At 32.5% G+C, this 20283-nt stretch overlaps 1 protein-coding gene across 2 annotated transcripts; it reads right to left on the bottom strand.

The window, feature by feature from the left end:
- Positions 1-122: 122 nt before the first annotated feature.
- On the bottom strand, positions 123-20126 carry LOC115886403 (activated Cdc42 kinase-like). 2 transcript variants are annotated; one of them, XM_030905530.1, is made up of 19 exons: positions 20000-20126; positions 19705-19792; positions 19459-19640; positions 19055-19403; positions 18870-18995; positions 17347-17483; positions 17166-17288; positions 16850-17105; positions 12658-12925; positions 10883-11051; positions 9330-9402; positions 9140-9274; positions 8914-9073; positions 5049-5120; positions 3566-3719; positions 3291-3508; positions 2281-2496; positions 2051-2173; positions 123-1005 (listed from the first exon to the last, which is right to left on the bottom strand). In XM_030905530.1, the coding sequence occupies exons 1-19, from the start codon at positions 20013-20015 to the stop codon at positions 808-810; spliced, it is 3063 nt and encodes a 1020-aa protein (XP_030761390.1). In that variant the 5' UTR covers positions 20016-20126; the 3' UTR covers positions 123-807. The 2 variants fall into 2 exon arrangements, with proteins under 2 accessions (XP_030761390.1, XP_030761391.1); XM_030905531.1 differs by having other exon boundaries at positions 19887-20126.
- Positions 20127-20283: the final 157 nt, after the last annotated feature.

The raw sequence follows: 20283 nt of genomic DNA on the forward strand, positions 1-20283 counted from the left end.
TATATTATTATTAGTAAAAAAATGAAAATAAAAATGTGATTCAACTCTTAACCAAAACTTAATAAAAATTGTTAGAATTTTATAAAATTTATGGTTTAATATATTTAGAAAAAATCGTCAAAAATATTGAAATTATTTTATTTTTTACTACCATAAGATATATAACATTTGTTTGATTTTTGTGCCAAACGTTAATTGACCAATTGATATGCAATAGTTTACACTTATTAATTATTATACAGAAATATTTAGTTGATTTATTCTCTTATTTGATTAATGCTATTATAAAAAAATTACTCGTAAAAAACGATGTTAAAACATCTTTGGATAAAGCCATATCATATGAAACTGCTCTAAAATGTTTTTGTATTATCTTATATTTAAATAAAAATAAATATTTAGTTAAAAGCATTATTATAGGCTTAAAAATAATTAAATTAATATCATATGTCGTTTTTTTCTGAGTAGTAATTGATGAAATAGAAAAAAAAATATTCGAGGTATTGGCATATTCTAGTCGTACTAGTATAGCAATACATACAATCAGTTCATTTCTACGCCACTGTTAGTACCTATTTAATTATTATAGTGGCCGAGGATGAATCCATATTGAAAATTTATCATAAAAAGTGCTACTGTTGTTACTGACGGAAAAAAAGGTGTCACGATAGCCTTTAAAATAAAAATCGCACCAAGTACTTATGCATGTGGTTACCGTCTCAAACATTTAGACCTATTCAAAATCTACAAATTATGCCCATATGGACTCACCCTAATATAGTTTTTTTTTAAATAAATTATTCGATATTACACTTGGGCTACTTCTCCGTCCATTTGCAAAATCCACTGGGCTGCTTTGGTCACGTCCCACATGGAATTCTCCAAAGCGTTTTGGCAAGAGGTCAGATCCGCACTGACCACGTTTTGAAGTTTCAGAAGTTTGATGGCTTTCATCACGTCCCAATCCGAATGGTCCAGAGCTTGCAGACATTTTTCGGTAGGTATCTAAAGAAATATTTCGGTTAAGTTAACCAGATAAATATCTAAAATAGGGAAAGGAATATTTCATATAGGCGAAGAAATATTTCATTTATTTTTTAAAGTAAATGCCAGTAAAAGTAAATATTATTTTTAAATAGTAATATAAAGTAATATAAATAAGTTTGATTTCTAATTTTTTATTTATATTTTCCTTCCATTACACTGCATGCTTACAAAATTAATAAATGTTTATATTTCATGATTTTAAAATTTGTTGTTAATATAAAAAATTAGTTCTGTAATTATTATTGTTTAATAAACCAACGTTGCCAAAAAACTTAGGGACTATATTATTTTTAAATAGGATCTAATATAAATAATTTTGACTTCTAATTTGTTGTTTATATTTTGATACTACTTAAAAAATAAATAAATGTTTATATTTCACGATTTTAAATTTTGTTGTTAATAGGTATAACAAATTATTACTGTTATAACTATTTATTAAACCGGTCTTTGCTTAAAAACATTAAAAATCATTTTCCTACATTCAAAATAAAAAGTATTATTGCAGTGTAACAACAGAATATTAATAAAAAAATGCAAAATATATAGACATACTATCCCAAACTAACTAATACCACAGAATAATATTCTTTGCTAATACCAACTAATACCAATATAGGTATGGCAACAGCGCCCTTCATAATGTATCTTTTGTTAGGTTAGGTTAGATTTAAATACTAGCACCTCAATAAAAAAAATAATGTGTCCTTATCTGACTCCACAAAAAATCAAAGATGCCGGCTTCTTTCACACCATTGCCACCATAAAATCCAGATTATATTTTATTATAATCGATCCTGACAAATAAATGAATTTTATAAATGAATGGTTTTTGCTGCCGAATTACTAGAATACAATATTTCAAGGCAGATGACGCGTCTATTCGAGAATTTTTATTCGAATAGTTTTCGACGAATGTTTTCTTACTAGCTATCGAATTATTCGAATGAATTGCAACTATCGAATATTTCGATAGTTCCCACTACTACTTGTTAATACTTACTTCTTTTCCCAAAACTTTTGACATAATCCTAACTTCGTCCGAGTCGTTTCCTCTGGTCCTTGAGCTGGGTTTCGTATTGGCAAATTTCAGCAAATCTTCGCAACTTACATGATGACTATGTACCTATAAATTCAGATTTATTCTGACAATAATTTATTTTGTATCTTGTAATTTTTAACAACATTCGAGAATTCGAGATAAAAAAGAAAAAAAAATGCTTCAAGGCATACCTTCTCCCCATCATTCTTGAAGTCCCCACCGTCGACTACGTCATGATCAGAATGAATGTCATCTAAGGCGTTTAGGTTTGATTCAATCTGCTCTTCGAAATGTACAGATTCGGGATTTTTCTCGGCTATCTGCATTACGTCATTGGAATAGGCAGGCTCAACAGGGCTGGGAAAAGGATCTGGAGACGTCTTGTTTAACGGAGACACTGTATTAACCTAAAAAAAGAGAAAAAAAAATCAGACAAATAGTACAAACAAACTTTACTGTATAAAACGAGTCCTATAAAAATAATTTAGAAGTATTTTTAATTAGGAATGGGTTCTGATTAGGAATACTTAGTGATTAATTAATTAAAGGAATACTTTTTAATTAGGATTTTTTTTTGAGTGCATATCTAAAGTATGTATTAGGGCCTATTTCAAGAAAATATTTTACTTCTACAGGATGGCTAAAAAGTGTGAGTGGATCGGGATAATTTTTACCGAAAACGAAACACCCTGTAACTCAAAATTCCAAAAAAAAACGAAGAAAAATTATTTTATATTTTAGAGAGTTTGAAATTTTGAACACCCTGTATAATTTAAGATTACGATATTTATTGCAAAGTAAGTACACACCAATTACAGTAAATACCTAGTATTGTTTTAATTTTAGGATATTTCTTGTATTTTTAATAATTCTTTTTAAATAAAGGTTGAAAAATATATCTTTTTTTATGAATATCTCTGAAACTATTAAAACAAATTTAATAATATCTTAAGATTATATAAAGCCAGCTGCAAAAAAATGCATTAATATACAGGGTGTTCCATTTAAAAGAACCTCCCGATTCGCTCAAACCTTTTTGAACCACCCTGCGGAAGTTACAAAAATATTTTCCTAAAAAAATTCTAGTGCATACTTTAGGTCTACAAAATTCCTAAGTTTTTTATTATAGTAGCTACAGACGCCCAACACACTTTTGCTGGACCCTTTATAATAATATTAGTATTTTTTTTAATGTATTTACCTTATCCAACGTCCTTTGTGCACTAGTAGGCGGTATAATCAACGGATGTTTCCTCGTATGTCTCGGTTTAGCTGTCAAAAGTGTCTTATTCCTATCTCTAGGAGGTAAAGGTATAGGATTCTCCTCTTTAGAAGCGTCATTTTGGAGTCTAGGATGCACCGATGACGTTCTGTGAGCTGTGTGAGTATTAATATTCTTCGGCAGTGTTGAGAAAGAACCTAAAAGAAATGTTCAAATATAAATTCATGTAAAATTGCTTTAAAAAAATGCAATACCTGGTCTGTCATGTAAATTATCTGGAATAGAACTCCTAGCTATCCCGTTTAACTTTGATGGCAATGTACTAGTTGCCAGGCTTGCAGATCTTGTGCGAGTCGTTATAACAGGCTGTCCAGTTCTTAGCATTCTTAATGGATTTGTGACCATCAGCTAAGAAAATAGCCATTGGAATTTTGTATAGTTAACAGTAAAAAAATAAGGTCCAGCGAGAGAAGGAACTATAGATCTTATACAGGGGTGACGCACCTGATTCGCCTCGGTTAATTATACGAAAACAGAAAGATGTAGAAACAAAATATTTTATGGGTATATGTATTAAAATTATTTCGAAATATACATCATCATCATCATCATCATCACGTAGCCCCCTTTCACGTCCATAGTTGAACATAGGCCTCCTCCAAACGTCTCCAGTTCTCGCGGTTTTTAGCTGTTGCAATCCAGTTAGTTGTTATTCGTTTCAGATCGTCGGTCCATCGGGTGGGAGGTCTGCCTTGGCTACGCTTGTCCACTCTATAAGCCTTTTGGTCCATCTCCCGTCTGCCATTCTAGCAATGTGTCCAGCCCATCTCCACTTTTGTTTTGTGATTCGCTGGATAATGTCATCCACTCCCGTACGTCGGCGTATCTCTTCATTTCTTACTCGATCCCTCAAAGTCAGGCCAATCATAGATCTCTCCATCCGCCTCTGTGTCACCCTCAATTTTTCTGCGGTTACTTTTGTTAGAGTGAGTGTCTCTGCGCCATAGGTCAAAACCGGGAGGATACATTGGTTAAATGCCTTTCTTTTCAGGTGTATTGGGATATTTGCTCTAAAGATGTCCCTCATTTTTCCGTAAGCCGCCCATCCCAAGGTAATTCGTCTAGCCAGTTCACAGGTTTGGTTATCTCTGCTTATTTTGGTCTCATGGCCCAAGTATACATATTTGTGGACTAATTCTATTCTGTTGTTGTGAATTTGTATGTGTTCGCTGGGCACTTACTCTTGTCAAAAATTATTGTTAGTCCAATCTCGTGTAATGCATCGTTAAGTTCTTGAAGCATGTTTTTGATCTCTCCCAGATTATCTGGCACTATAACGATATCATCCGCAAAGCGTAGGTGGTTGAGTCTCTCTCCATCGATAACTATTCCTTTTTGTTGCCAACAAAGCATTTTGAATGCATGCTCAAGAACAGTAATAAACAATTTTGGCGACATGGTATCGCCCTGCCTAACTCCCTTTTATTTTATATCCGGTTAGTTGTGGAATGTAGATTTACAGTTGTTGTAGCATTGTCATATATGTTTTTATTATGTTACAAACGCTTTTTAAAATCGAAAAATATCAGTGCTATGGGGATTGTATTCGAAACGCCCTATATTTTTAAACACAAGATGATTTTTTTTTTTTCTAAATTATTTTTAAACACTACACCTTTCCGTTTTCGTATAATCCACCGAGGCGAATGAGGTGCGCCACCCTGTATATGGATTTACCTGGCTGGCTTCTGGAGTTGGACTTTCCACTAAACCCTGGTAGGCCATCTGTTCCTCTTGGGTGATCTTGGACTAAAGAAGGGAAAAACGAACGTAAAACAAAGAAAAAAGGGACAGAATAAATAAATGAAAGTGGTCTAGATTGACATGGACACAAGATGTCTGTAGTGAAATAAAAAAGAAACATATACATATAAGAAATAAATAAAAAAACAGTAGGATAAAAAATAATGGGTTAAAAATAAATGAAACAAGTATTTTTTTGAAAAAAAAAATCATTTATATTACAGTTATGGTTCCTTACAATTTAATATCTTTAGAAAGGGATGGAATAATATTTATGCTAAATGTTATGTTATCCACGAGTATAAAAGGCATATAGGGATTAAAAAGAACCATTTTTTTAAATTTTCTCAGTCAGTTAAAAATATAAAGCCTGATATAACTGAGAAAATATTTAAAAAATGATTCCTATAAACACACTAATATAATGTATGATGTAGAAATATATACTTAGGTTTATACGCCAGTAACACTATTTTAAACACCAAAAGGCAAATGAATAGATGTTTGAATATTAGAACGTTTATATAGTTTAGTTTGTATACACGGTGTAAATAAATAAACGCAAAAAATAGTAAAATAAAGTTTTTTGTATAATTTTGTTGAATTTTGCGCTTACTACAAAGTTATTTTTAAAAACAAAATCTCATTTATTTATTTACACTCTGTATATTCATAAGAACAAGAGAAGCATAGAGTATTTTTTTTATTTTTAATAGTATATTATATATTGTAATAAAGATTAGAATACCTACTTATGAGATTTAGTAGCATAATTGTTGTAATTTCTACAGCGAAAATTTTTTTTCTTCAAAAGAAAAGTTTCCTTAATTAAATTGGGACTCACAATGCTGGTGGTACTATTTGAGTCATTCGGTCTAAAGTAGAGACGTGTAGATATATCGACAAATCAAAGTATCGATACTGTTTAAAATATATCGATTATTTTTAGTCAACAAATTATCGATTTAAAAAAAACATTCTCATAGATATTTTTTTAAAATAAAATGACTCTCTTTTAATTTAATAACAATGCAACTTCCACAATCATAATTATTTGTATAACCTAATCACGCGTTTTTTTTCTTTCCCAAATTACATTCAGTGTCAGAAACTTATAATAACTGGCATAATAATTTCATAATAACTTTGAGAGGTTAGAAAGTTGTATTCGCAAGACGTCAAAATTCAGAAAACGCTGTCGCAACATGGTATAACCTAAAAATTAGATGTTATCTGTAAGTAAACGCTTTCAGGAATCTCTATATTCGATTACAGAATGTTTGTAAGTTAAAAAACGTAGGATATGAAAAACTGAGGTCATTTGAATCCAAACTATCACTTTTTTGTACCAAAAAAACTTCTTAATTATATACTGGAATCACTGGTGGTACTATCAGACAATTTCTTACACCTCGACACAGAAGTGGGACTCAACCCACTCAAAATACTACTCGAAGGTGGCGGAGACCTTCCCATAAACTTCAAACTGAACTGAGGCTTCAAAAAGGGATTGGTCGACTTATTAACCATCTCCGACCTTATACTAGCGTTCGAACCCGAAAATTTCGACAATCTTTTACGCCTGCGCCAATCAAAATCCACCGAACCCACAGAGATACAATCCGATTCGCTAGAACTAGACTCGTACGCTTGGGGATTATAAGACTGTCGACGCCTGTTGCGTTCCCTGATACTGCGACTCGTTTTTCTCGGAACGTCCTGCTGAACGTCACTGAATGACAGTATCCGGGGTCGTTCAAAAAAATGGATTTCGTCAGGGTTTAAAGAACGGTCTTTGTAGTAAATGTAGGAAGTCTCGAAGTATTGTGAAGAGGCGTTCACGTGAAACGGTCTGTGATGATATGTGTTTGAATCTCTGAAGCTCTGGGATTCTCCGGTATTTAATAATGTTATCATTTAAAAGTTCATACTATTTTTCAGAGAGCTATAAATTTTATTCATCAGACGACAAAATGTTCAAGAAGCAAATGTCATCTTTGTGTCTTCAAGATTCTCTATATTCGATTACAGAATGTTTGGTAGATAAAAAACGTAGGATATCAACAACTGAAATCATTTGAATCCAAACTATCACTTTTTTGTACCAAAAAAACTTCTTAATTATATACTGGAATCACTGGTGGTACTATCAGACAATTTCTTACACCTTGACACAGAAGTGGGACTCAACCCACTCAAAATACTATTCGAAGGTGGCGGAGACCTTCCCATGAACTTCAAACTGAACTGAGGCTTCAAAAAGGATTGGTCGACTTATTAACCATCTCCGACCTTATACTAGCGTTCGAACCCGAAAATTTCGACAATCTTTACGCCTGCGCCAATAAAATCCACCGAACCCACAGAGATACAATCCGATTCGCTAGAACTAGACTCGTACGCTTGGGGATTATAAGACTGTCGACGCCTGTTGCGTTCCCTGATACTGCGACTCGTTTTTCTCGGAACGTCCTGCTGAACGTCACTGAATGACAGTATCCTAGGGCGTTCGAAAAAATGGATTTCGTCAGGGTTTAAAGAACGGTCCTGTAAGGTACGGTCTTTATAGTAAACGTAGGAAGTCTCGAAGTATTGTGAAGAGGCGTTCACGTGAAACGGTCTGTGATGATATGTGTTTGAAGCTCTGGGATTCTGTGATTATTTAATAATGTTATAATTTAAAAAGTTCATACTATTTTTCTAGAGAGCTATAAATTTTATTCGTCAGACGAGAAAATTTTGAGTAGTTTTTTCTAGTTACTCCTTCCGATTTAGTCAAATCTCTGTTTTTCTGAATTTCATTGATGTTCTCTTCAATTCTTCTCTGGTAGTCTTCGTCAAAACTAAACTTCTGAAACCGGTTGTCAAGGTTACGTATTCGTGGAGTTCCGTTTTTTAAAGTACTTTGGAAAGTGTCCTCTTGAGACGTTAAGTTCCTGCAAGAACTGTGAGGTATTCTCCGTACTGACGGAAAAGGTTTTGATAATAATTCGCGAGATTTTGCAAAATAGAACTCGGCAGAAGCTTTGTCCCATAGAGGAAGACGCAAAGTGGTTGGTGGGTCGTCAATTGATGAATGAGAACTCATAAATTTCTAAATATTCGTATTTTTAAGGGAGTAATATAGTGTTTTCAATGCCATTTATATCGTGAATAATGATAAAAAATAAAATTAATTAACATAAAAGAGTGTGAAGAGTAATTGGTGTTTAAAAAAGAAGGAACCAGATAAAAAAGGGATGAAATTAAATAATAGGAGCAAGGAAGAGGAGAAAAAAATTGTGTTAGTATGTGTAAATTATCGTTTTCGTTAAAGTTCTTTTATTGACAAAGCAAAATGTTAAATAATGCTGTATTCTATTCAGATAACTCAGATTTAGAGTCAATTTCTTAGTCGTTATACAATGTATGTAGAAAAATAGATACAAACACTTTAAAAAAATTCCTTCGCCTTTTCAAAAGTCAGTGTTATATTCCAGTGACAACCCATATACATGTCTCTGGTGAATCTGTCGATTTTTTTTAGTACGAAAATATCGGCTTCGCAAAAGCACTTGGAAGAAAATTATAACAAATCGAAAAAAATAAAGATTTTAACCCTTCTGTAGACACGAAACAAAGCAGAATCGGACCGGTGTTGATAAGAAAAATCTTATTTTTACGTGAGAAATCTCTTTTTTGAAACACCCTGTATAACAGCTTTATTACAAATGGAGCCAGTTCAAAATTAATCTGATAACGAAGAAAATAAAACTGAATAGAATACAACTATAGTTTGTTAGTCTTTATTTCTATTTACCTGCAAATCCGTAGTTGACAGCGCTTCTTGCGAGAAGTTTCTCCTATTTTCCGGATGATGTTTGTCCGAGTGATCGTGAACAGAAGGAAACTTGAAGCTGAACGAACTCTTCTTTTTATTAGGGGAAGCCGGGGTAGTGGGGGCGGGGGCAGATAATGACCTAATGTAATTTTAAAAATAGATTTTAATAAAATCATTAATTTTTTTTTTCAATTATTAAACCTACCTGGTTGTTATTTCATTAGCCAGTGCTATTGCAGAATCCAAGGTTTTCTTATCGTGAGCCGATATAGGTTTGACTGTAGCCTGTTTTTTCGGTTTCAAACTTAGTTTTTCTCTAAGCTCGTTGCTCCTATTTGAACTACAAAATAAAGCATTATAAAGATAACAAAATAAACAATATATATTAAACACACCCTTCATGGTCCAGACTGTTGTTTGTAGTGAAATTGCTAAACATCACCTCCATCTCTGCCATAAGGGAAGGACCTGTACACGCAAAATAAATGTAAATTTATATTTTTTCAGGAAATATTATTTTGATGGCACTACCCAAGTAGCATTTTCACGACTTGCGACCACATGTTTACTAAACACAACGTTGGATTAGTTACAAAAAATAGTTAGCTCCCTACCTTGGGTATTAAAATAAATTTAAACGTTTTTATAACGTTGTGCCGACGTTGGACTAGTACTACAGCAAAGTAGAAGCTTCTGCGACGTCGAATAAACGTTGTCTTGTAACCTTTTTTGCTTAAGTGATCTTTAGGTGATTCGGACAACGTAGTTACAACGTTGGACAATATAGAGTTTTCCGACGTCACTTTCAGGACCTATTCCAACGTTATGCAAACGTCGTCTGTTTTACTAATTCCGATGTTGTTTAGATTTCCTTATTCTTACGTTGGTAGGACGTCGAGTCACTACCTTTTTGCAACTGTATTTCAAACCTTAAATCTTAAATTTTCACTTCATTGTTCTGTTCAGTCAGACAGTTCAGTGCTGTTTTTGTTTTTATAAAAAAAACTTAATTCAAATGGGACATAAGAAAGGTACATATGAAACTATATTTAAATATACATCGACATATATTACCGATGTTTATCCACTCCCTCGTTTATTTAGATTATAGAGGGCGGCACAAGCTAGACTCTAGGATGACTAAATTAGGCAATCTTGCGACTAGTATACTACCTGTTAAGGCCGAACTGCGACTTTATTAGACCAGTATGCGACTACTCGAACTACTCCATCTTAATCTCCAAAACAACAAAGTGAAAGCCGCCATGTTGTTAAATAAGAAAATGTTTCGTTCCTAAAATAGCAATTCCTGCTTTTTGAATACATTAATTTGAAATATTTGACCCTAAAAACACGCGGAAACATTTTTTTCGACTGCGAATAAATTATTCTCATTTTACTAAAAAAAAATTCAAGAAAATTTTTAAAACTTCTATAATTTTAAGGCCCATTAGTATTTTTCAAAGTAGAAACAATACATTTATCAATAAAGTTGTTTGCGTTTAACTTTTTTGCCTTGGGTAACGAGTTACAGAGTTGGTTAAAGTGTTTCAATAATTATGATCTTCAAACATCCTCCACACTTAAATACTTTTGTTTTGTTTTTCTTCACTGCCATCTGACATATGTCTCTAACTAAATCATAAAAATAATATTTTTACTATAATTATCCCAATTTAGGATAAAACGCGACTTAGACGCCATATTAGTTTTGTATTTCTGTGAATTAGGATTTTCAACAACGTTGCAGTTTGTACTAAATTAGGCTTCTAGCCAACGTCGGTATCCAACGTCGTTTCGACCCGAAAATTATTCTCCAAACTAGTGCAGACTAGGGTTGGCACGAGGTTGCGCCGACGTTGCACCCCGACGTTTGGTCGCGTGACACAACGTTGTCCCGACGTCCAAATGCTGCTTGGGTAAATATAAATTTTTAATGTTTACTCGCCTAAATCTAATTGTGGACTGTTATTAGACTCGTCATCACTGATTTCGTGGTACTGATGGTCTAATAATGAGGACGGACTGGGTACGCAATCTCCTTCCAAAAGGGGAGCCGCCTCCAAGTCTTTGTGAGGTCTATAGGGAGCTACAACTTGGGTGGGGACACTTCCATACTGTATATAATACAAAAACGTATAAATCGGTCAACTAAAAGTTTGATCAAGATTTTTTTTATAGAAAAAAAAATTATGATAAATATTTTAAAATTTTTTCTAATAGTTAATTAATCCTTCAGAAATTATAAGGTTATACTTTTCTATTGGTATACGATAAATCGAAAAAAAACGGCGTCAAAGACGGCTGGGGGAATGACGATCAATAATAATTTTGGCGCGGTCAATCTCTAGACGTCGTTTAAAAAATTGACATGAAACTTGTCAAAAAAAGGGTTCCGTACAGTTCATTATATATACAACATTGGACACTATATTATTATAAACTTCTTTGCCGATTTAGCTGAAATTTTGAATGCGCATATAAGTAATTTAAAAAAAAAAATGAAGAAACGCATTACTAAAAATTGTATTAATCAATAATAAATATGTAAAAAGTAAAAAAAAAATATGTAGAAATTAAAAAAAAAGATTAAAAAAGTCGCCTTGACTAGGATTCGAACCTGCCTTACTACGGCTTCAACGTCATAGCAGCGTAAAGTCATAACGCTTTAACCACGCGGCCACCGAGGACTTGAAAGATTCTATGTAAAATTCTTACTTAAAAGATAATGTTTAGTGAAAGTACTTTTTTATTTATAAACATTTATTTAATTCTGTGGTTAGTATTTGTTCTTATAGCGACAACATAGATACATTATCATTAAAGCTTCAACTTATTATAACCTCAACTCAAACCTTCGATTTTTTGAAAGTTACATACATAGGTTACATAAACTACACCCTCTACATAAACTACATTAACTACATGTAATGTAGTTTATGTAGTTTTTAAAAGTAACATGTAGTTTTCCGAACCCTGGTGGACCCAATCAGTACTTAAAATTCTAGAGAAGAGTATATCATGCGTTCAATTTTACGATTTAATTACGTCTCGTAATTTTTAAGTGTAAGTTAGAAACACTTGCACTTTTGGTAAAAATAAGTGGAATTGAGTTGGTGTTCGACAGTGGTCGCGCTATTAGAACTCTGAATTCAAAAATCGATATCTCGAAATCCATTAGAAATAATTGATTGTAGGTTTTTTCAAAAACTTTCTTAATATTTCTGCTATATTTTCTTCGCAGACAGTTTCTGACAATCTTTACAAATAAAAAAGTTACACGTTTGCTGAAAATTGCTATGCACTAAAAGTAAATAAACGGTTTTTTTTAAATTTTCGAATGAAAAAAAAACAAACCTACCGAATTTTTCTCATTTAAACATCTTGTAAAAGATCCGAACTGTAAAAAAAAAGTTTCAATATCTAAAGTGGTTTTTGAGTTATCGCGTCTTATGTGTTAAAAAGTTGAGTTTCGTCAGCGAGTAATGGCAGTATGTATGTATGTATAAAAAATATGAACACACTAACGATATCCTTATAATTGCAGATGCTCAGAAACATATCTAATGATTTTATCTAGTTACCTTTCCAAAGGAGTCTTTTAAAAATAAGCGGTTTGGTTTCCGCTTCACGCACTCCGACTTAATAAGATCCCTATGCGATTTACTTCCACACATGTAAATACAGACCCAAAAGTAACAATTACCAGCACGGTATACTTACATTGCCTTTAGATCCACCTAAGAAGCTCAAATCGCCGAAATAAGCACCGTCGAGCCCCACGTGGCCGGTGTGCTTCAAGTCTCCCTGAGGGGCGCTGATCATTTCGCTTCTCAGCTTCCTACGAGCTGATGACCGGTTCGAGTCCATGCCCGATCTCATGAAGGACGAACTGGGTAAATCGCTACCCAGGTAAGCAACCACGTTGACCGGATCGAACAGACCGGTTTTACCGCTGGCAGTGGCTCCTTTCCATAGAGGACTGTGCGTTCTGGAAAGAATTGTGGATTTAAAATGGTGATTATATACTGTATTAAATCATGTGCACACTTGAGCACGTTTGTGCTGAGTGGATAAACATAAGGTAATCGCAAAACATTTTCCGATGCGCGTCATCAATTATATCGAAATTGACACTAACTAAATAAAATTTTGCCAAAAATGTTTAAAATTCTTGTATAATATAAGATACCGAGCCGTTCTTCGTTTTACTTTATAGGGCAAATGATTGTAACAGATATTTTATTTAGATTAAAGCTGCAAAAATTAGTTTAAAGCGATTTTTATTATCGCCATGTTGGTCAATTCATCATAATGTCAGTCATTGTTTTGTATTCGTGTTGTTGTTGAATCTTTCTTCTTCTTCTTCTTTTAGAAGGCGTATCGCCTGTTTAGTTCCGGTTTCCTCCTCGTCTAAGCAACTCTTGCGAGGTTGACTGCCAACTGTCTTGCCAACGTTTAGGTGGTCGTCCAGTAGGTCTTCTGCCATGGGGTACGTTGTTGCGAATTATTATGGCCATTCTGTCGGGGCCCATCTATTGACATGCTGGTTCCATTCTCTTCTTCTCTGCCTTATCCATCTGACAACGTCGTTTGTTTGGCACTTTTCTCTTATGTCTACATTTCTCTGTCTGTCCCTCAATGTGTATCCAGTTATCATTCTTAAGGTCTTCATTTCAGTAGTTCGTAGGATTCTCTTTGTTACTGATGTTTCAGCTCTGGTTTCCGCACCATATGTCATCACTGGTCGTATGCAGGTTTTGTATATTCTTGACTTACATTCTGTACTCAAATGTTTGTTTTTCCATATGGGATATTTAAGATGTCCTGATATTGCGGCAGCTTTATTGGCTTGTTTCCTTACTTCTTCTTCCAGGAATCCTGAGCTTGTAATTTTGCATCCGAGGTATTCGAATGACATTATCTGATCAATAGTTTTGTTTTTTATTACCAATTTGCACCGTAGAGGCTCCTTTGTAATGGTCATGCATTTGGTCTTATTTGTGGAAATTTGCATGTTAAGTTTTTCTGCCTGTCTGTTAAAAGCTTGTAGCATTCTTTGGAGGTCGTCCTCTGACTCTGCAATAAGTACTGCGTCATCGGCATAGCATAATATGTTTACTTTATGCATTCCCATTCGATATCCTAATCCAGTATTCTTGACGGTTTTTATTACTTGATCCATGATTGTGTTGAATAACAGAGGGCTGAGGCTGTCGCCTTGGCGAATACCAGTTGTAGTTCGAAGATGCTGCGTTAAGGTAAAATTTGTTCTTATTTGGGTTGTTGTGTTTGTGTTTAAGTCCTTGATAAGTTCTGTGAGTTCTTTCGAGACATTACTGCTTTCCAAGATGGTGATGATGTCTTTTAGTTGGACTCTATCAAAGGCCTTTGTTAAATCTATAAAACATAGATAGGCTGGAGAGTTATATTCTAAGGATTTTTCAACTAGTTGCCTGAGTATTAATAGTGCATCGGTTTCTTCGGAATCCTTGTTGTTCCTCGCTTATTGGCACTATTGAGGAGATTTTGTCCGCAACGATCTTAGTCAGAAGTTTCAGCAAGGTGCTCAGTAATGTTATTCCTCTATAGTTTGCTGGGTCTGTTTTATCTCCCTTTTTAAAAATGGGTATTGTTATACTTTGTTTCCATTCATTGTTGAATCTTTGGGAGTAATAATTAATTCTCCTTTTTTGCCGATTTTCATAGTCATTTTTTTAAAATTGTACTTTTTTAAGCACAAACAGTTCTTACACAGCTAAATTTTCGAGTTTTTGTATAGCATTTCTTGAAATTGTGTGTTGCAAATATGCCGAAGAATTTAAACTGTCAAAAACTGCACGGTAGTGTCAGTTTTTTCTCGAGAAACATACGCGTGCGTTTGCGCTCAGTTTGGACATTGCTTGTGTGAAGAGAGATATATTATTGTAAAAAATGTTAGGGCCGATTATGTAGATAATTTATATATAGAAAATTTATAATAAAAAAATGGTTTTTAAATTTTTAATATTTTTTTCTTCAATAAATTGGTTTACATTTTGTTTTTTTTTTATTTTCAGAAGTGAAATTTTCTTATAATGCATTTTAAACATCATTATCTGCATCTGTATATTTTAATAAGTAAACAAAATAAAGAAAACACTCTCAGAATGCACTCAATGTAACCCTAACTATTAATAAGATAAATAGAAGTATTGCATTTAGATAAAATATGGCATATATTCCTATATTTTTAATCAAATTAAATAAATTATTAGCAAATCGCATTAATGCCACTTTATTTAAATGTTTTGATTCCGTATATGGAGATCCAAATACAAAATTCAGCATGATTATTCATTATTAACAAGGGAATCACAAATATTACACATAAAATATTTCAAAATGCCTCAAACCAACAGCAATAAATCATTGATACCAAAAACCACTTAAACCGTTAGATAAAAAGTAATAATGTTTGAAAACATCTGCTATATTTAGCAAATTATTCAAAAATATTAATTTTAAATGTAGTCCAAGTCAATATTTCTTCATTCATGTAATAATTGTTATATTAAAATATTAAAATAGCAGTACATGACAATAAAAAATAAGTTTCTTAATTTAGAAATTTTTTTCCTAAAATACACCTGTAAATTACTTAAAAAATATATAGTACATTCTTTGAATAAGAAGACTAAAGAAGGAGCATATCAAAAATCTTAGGTACACCGCGATGGGCCTCAAATATGGCCGACTTAAATTCCGGTTTATCAGTGTCGTTCTAATTTTATTTAAAAAATGTAAAACTATGATGTAGGGTAGACGTGAGGTAGACGTGACTCAATAATTTGTTGTTTTATTTTACGTTGTGAATAAATGTTGCTGGTTTTAAAATTGTTATAAAAATATATAATTCTAATAAAAATAGATAAGTTATAATAAGTATTTATTAACACAAACATCCGATACGCTACTGAAGCAGGTAAGTCAAATTAACGTATCTAAATTCTTTGACATCTAATCTTTGACAAGTAATAAATAAAAGCTAAAATGCAAGAAAAATATATAATTTAGTTAATTTAAGTGAATTTCATAAATGATTGGTTTACTACACGTATGTATATTATATAGTCACTTACTAGCGAAAAGTTGTTCCATTACTTCACTCAATTTTTGCCGAGATCTACCGCACGCTACACAACCAACTATTTTAGAGTCTTTTTCGATAAATCGCGATAGTGTCACTGTTAATTTAAGTTCTGCCACAATTTCCATCTACATTTACTACCTTTATACAACTATCAGTAGTAGAATAAATAATAAATAACATAAAATCAGCACCGTAAAGATTGACAAATCCACAAAATTTCAAATCAAATTCAAATGTGTCAAATGAATCGTCAAACAGAACTGTCAAGGATCCCCACCCTAGAGTGCTTTTATGGTGCCTTTTCCGCCCACCATGCATGAATACATGGATAGCATTATGCTCCTTCCTTAGTCTTCTTATTCAAAGAGTACATTCATTGAAAGTAAAAGAGATGGGGACCATAGATTAATTAAACTTACAGGATAGCAATAATTAATTTGAAAATGCTTTAAACACTTTTCGGTATTTTTTCAATGAGGGCCATTTAAATTTTGAATGATTTTATAATTTTTGAAGATTCTAACTTTGACAAGAGAAAATTATTTCTGTTCTTGTTTGCGGTTGTTCTTAGCAACCGCTATAGCAGCGCCCTACAACGTATGCGCTCCAAAACAATAAGTTTTGGCGGCAAGCCGAGCATTCCAATCTAAACTTGTTTCGTTTATGATGGGGACCATTTCTACAAGCAACAGTGACAGACAGAACTGTCACTGTCACGTATCCCCTCTTTGGACAGACTGTATTTGAAAATTTTTCGCAATATTTACAAAAATCAAGACTTACTTTTTATCCAATACTGTAATGACATCACCTACTCTAAAACTCAACATATGTGGTCCTTCACTCGATGTTACTTTGGCCTGCACTTGCTCCGGCCTACTATCAGCTAGAATAGGACCAATATCCGCAAATCTTGGCCTAGTAGCAGGCTCGTGCCTCCAACAATCCAACATCAAATTGTAATGGTCCAACGGACAACAATCAGGCTGTTCCAGTCTTTGAAAATTCGGTTCGTCTATGGCCTCTAATATTTGCTGACCTAGAATATGTATTTTTTATGATAGAAAAAAGAAATCAAGCATTAAAATTGCTGACAGACCTGTTAGAGCAGCCCATGGTTGAAAGCCGTAGGAAAACATTTCCCATAGGGTTACACCAAATGCCCAAACGTCACTGGCAGTGGTAAATCTTAAATAACTTATGGATTCGGGAGCACACCAAGCTAAAAGTTTACATTTTTATGCAAAAGTTTTTTTAGGAAATTATTTTCAAACTTTTACCAATGGGTAATTTTAAATTGACGTTAAAATTAGTCTGATAGTAGTCTTTTCCTTGTCCTAAGGCACGACTAAGTCCAAAATCGGAGATTTTGACTTTGTTTTTCGAAAAAACTAAAATATTCCTGGCGGCCAAATCTCTAAAATAAAAAAAGTTGATCTACTTACATGCAGGGATGGGTGGATAAAAAATATTTCTTTAAAAAGATTTTCTACGTTTTATGATAACGTAAAATACTGTAAAAAATCTAGATCTACAGATTAGTAAAGTTTTTCCAAAAACGATGTTAATGATTGACCTTTGCAAATAAAATTCTCAATGTTATTTCAAAGTTTTTTTATTGATAATAATTTTATAAGAATTTAGATAGAAAAAATAAAAAATATGTTGGTGAGGAAGGAAAATGTAATATCTCTTCTTTTTATTAAATTTTTGTAGTTTTTCTACAGTTTTTTTTTAATTTTTTTACGTTCTTTTATGTTTCTAATATGTATTTTTGCCAAAATGTAAAAAATTATTATTTTTGTATGAGTATTTTCTAGTTTTTATGTGAATTATCGATAGCATGTAGGCAGGAATGTGCTTTAGTCGTTTTTTATTTTTGCCAAAATGTAAAAAATGATAAAAAACGCTTAAAGCACATCCTTGCCTACATGTCATCGAGAATTCACATAAAAACTAGAAAATACATTAGTAGTAAGTAGTACCGTATGATCGAGAAAAAACGGCGTCCAGTTTGGTTTGGTTATTAAATATAAAATGACAGCGATCTTCATTTCATAGCCATCGCTGACGCCGTTTTTTTTTCGATCATACGGTATTTAGAAAGTACAGTAAAAATATTTCTTTTATAATATCATATCACAGAAAAATTGAACGTCGTCAAGTTGGCCAGGAAATGACGATGGATGACAATTACCATAAAATTTTACATATAAAATGGCAGAGTTCTTCATTTTAAAGCCAACTCCGACGCCGTTTTTTTTTCGACAAGATAGTAGGATTATATTTGAACTGCCGATTTTTTATAAATTAAATATTCATTTTTAACAACTTTTCATGTAAATTTTAAATAAATGACATAAAAGTTTATAATACAAAAGTAATTTATCATTCTAAAATCCAGCGCAACACCGTTTTTTACCATAGCTTTAAATAAAAGTTCAAAAAAATATTTCATAGCATCAAATGTACTAGATCTATTATTTTTCTATGAAATAAAAACAAAATAGGAAGGATGTGGTTATCAAAATCATTAACCAAAGTCAATTATCAACAGAAATTCAGATAATAACATAGTATTTGTTACACTCCATAATTTTAACAAATTAATTTAAGCACTTTCTTCCTGTGGAAATTTGTTCATAAAGAAATCAAATCAATAACTAAAATATTTACGTTAAATAAAACAATCTTAAAATGATATCTTTATATCAACTAAAATCCTTGAAAATATTAGGTGACTGACACAAAGTTAAATATTTATATTAAATAGTATTTAAATAACTATATCTATTGAACTTACCTATGAATTAATCTATTAGCTTCTAAATATTGCATCCCATCACAAATTTGATAAGCGAAATCACACAAAGTCAGTACCGGGAAGCTTGATCTCAAAGAGGGCTCTTTCAAGCACTCTAGCAAAGACCTAAGAATATTATATTGAATCTTCAGGTCAGTGACAGTAAGAAGATTATGTTTAATTACCTTAAAGGTGCTAATTCTGTTACCAGCATAAGGCTTCCTTCAATGTTAGGTAAAACAACGCCAAAAAACCTAACTATATTCGGATGATCGATATTATGCATTATGGAAGCTTCTTTTAAGAATTCAACCATGTTGCTTTGCATTCTGTCTCGAGACAAGCACTTTATTGCTACTTGAATTCTTTCACCTTCGTTGCACCAAACACCTTGTTGAACAACACCAAACTCTCCCATTCCGAGCTCTTTATTTATCGTTATATCGGCTGCTGGTATTATATGTTTGCTTGAAACTTTAGGAGTTTTTGTCATAGTAAGTGTATCACTGTTTAATAGCAAGCTGGCATCACTCACTAAAATAGTAAAAGATAATAGAGATATAAACATTGAAATTTAATAAAAACTAACCGGTATTTTCTTGTTTTCTATGAGATAGAAGTTTCTTAAATTTTGACAAATAATTATGAGGAAAATGTTTCTCGTAATATTTCCTCAATCTTCTCATTTCAGGCTTTGACATTCCGATATCCATCAAATCACTTTCAGTTGTAAATTTTAGCTGTGAGGGATGAGTTATTTTTAAAGTATTTCTAAAAATAGAAAAAAAACACAAGTTAGAGGCAAGATTATTTTAAAAAGCTGAAAAATACTTACTTAAAGCTATTAAAATAATGTTGTAATTCGGCTTCAACAAGGAATTCATATAGCCCAGGGCCTTTTTTAGCTGTTGCATTTAAACCTTCTAAAAATCAATAAAAATATTACAATCTGTTACTCAAGCTCAAGGCAAATTAAAGCATCTATGCAAATGTACTACAAAAATAAAAAAATCATACCCATAATATTTTTCTAAAAGAAAAAACTACTAAAAGAACAATGAAGAACAGTGGTATTTCTAATATTACACATATATTACAGGAAGGTATATCAAGTTTCACTTAAAAAATACCTGAAAACACTTCCATTCTAAATGAAAACTTTTATTGTTTACATCAAAAGAAATAAATAAATAATGGAATAATAAATTGAATGCAATTATTTTCCATTCTTATTTGACAACTTCGACCCCCACCACTGATTACCCCCCACTGACAACTTTTATTGACATTTTACCACAGCAAACAATTTTCAAATTGAACCGGTGGCTCTCAAACGTACGATTAGTTTGTTGCCTGAAAAAAATTTAAGAAGAAGAAACGACTAAAACGACGCAACCAGATATACACGCACATA

This window comes from Sitophilus oryzae, unplaced genomic scaffold, assembly GCF_002938485.1.
Source record: "Sitophilus oryzae breed Bouriz unplaced genomic scaffold, Soryzae_2.0 scaffold_488_pilon_pilon, whole genome shotgun sequence".
NCBI lineage: Eukaryota > Metazoa > Arthropoda > Insecta > Coleoptera > Curculionidae > Sitophilus > Sitophilus oryzae.

Excerpts from the sequence above, each read along its gene's own strand:
- LOC115886403 (XM_030905530.1), bottom strand. Across the intron at positions 11,052-12,657 it reads TAGGTGGATCTAAAGGCAAT|TATGGAAGTGTCCCCACCCA; the intron begins GTAAGTATACCG and ends TATTATATACAG. Across the intron at positions 9,275-9,329 it reads AACAGTCTGGACCATGAAGG|TTCAAATAGGAGCAACGAGC; the intron begins GTGTGTTTAATA and ends TTTATTTTGTAG.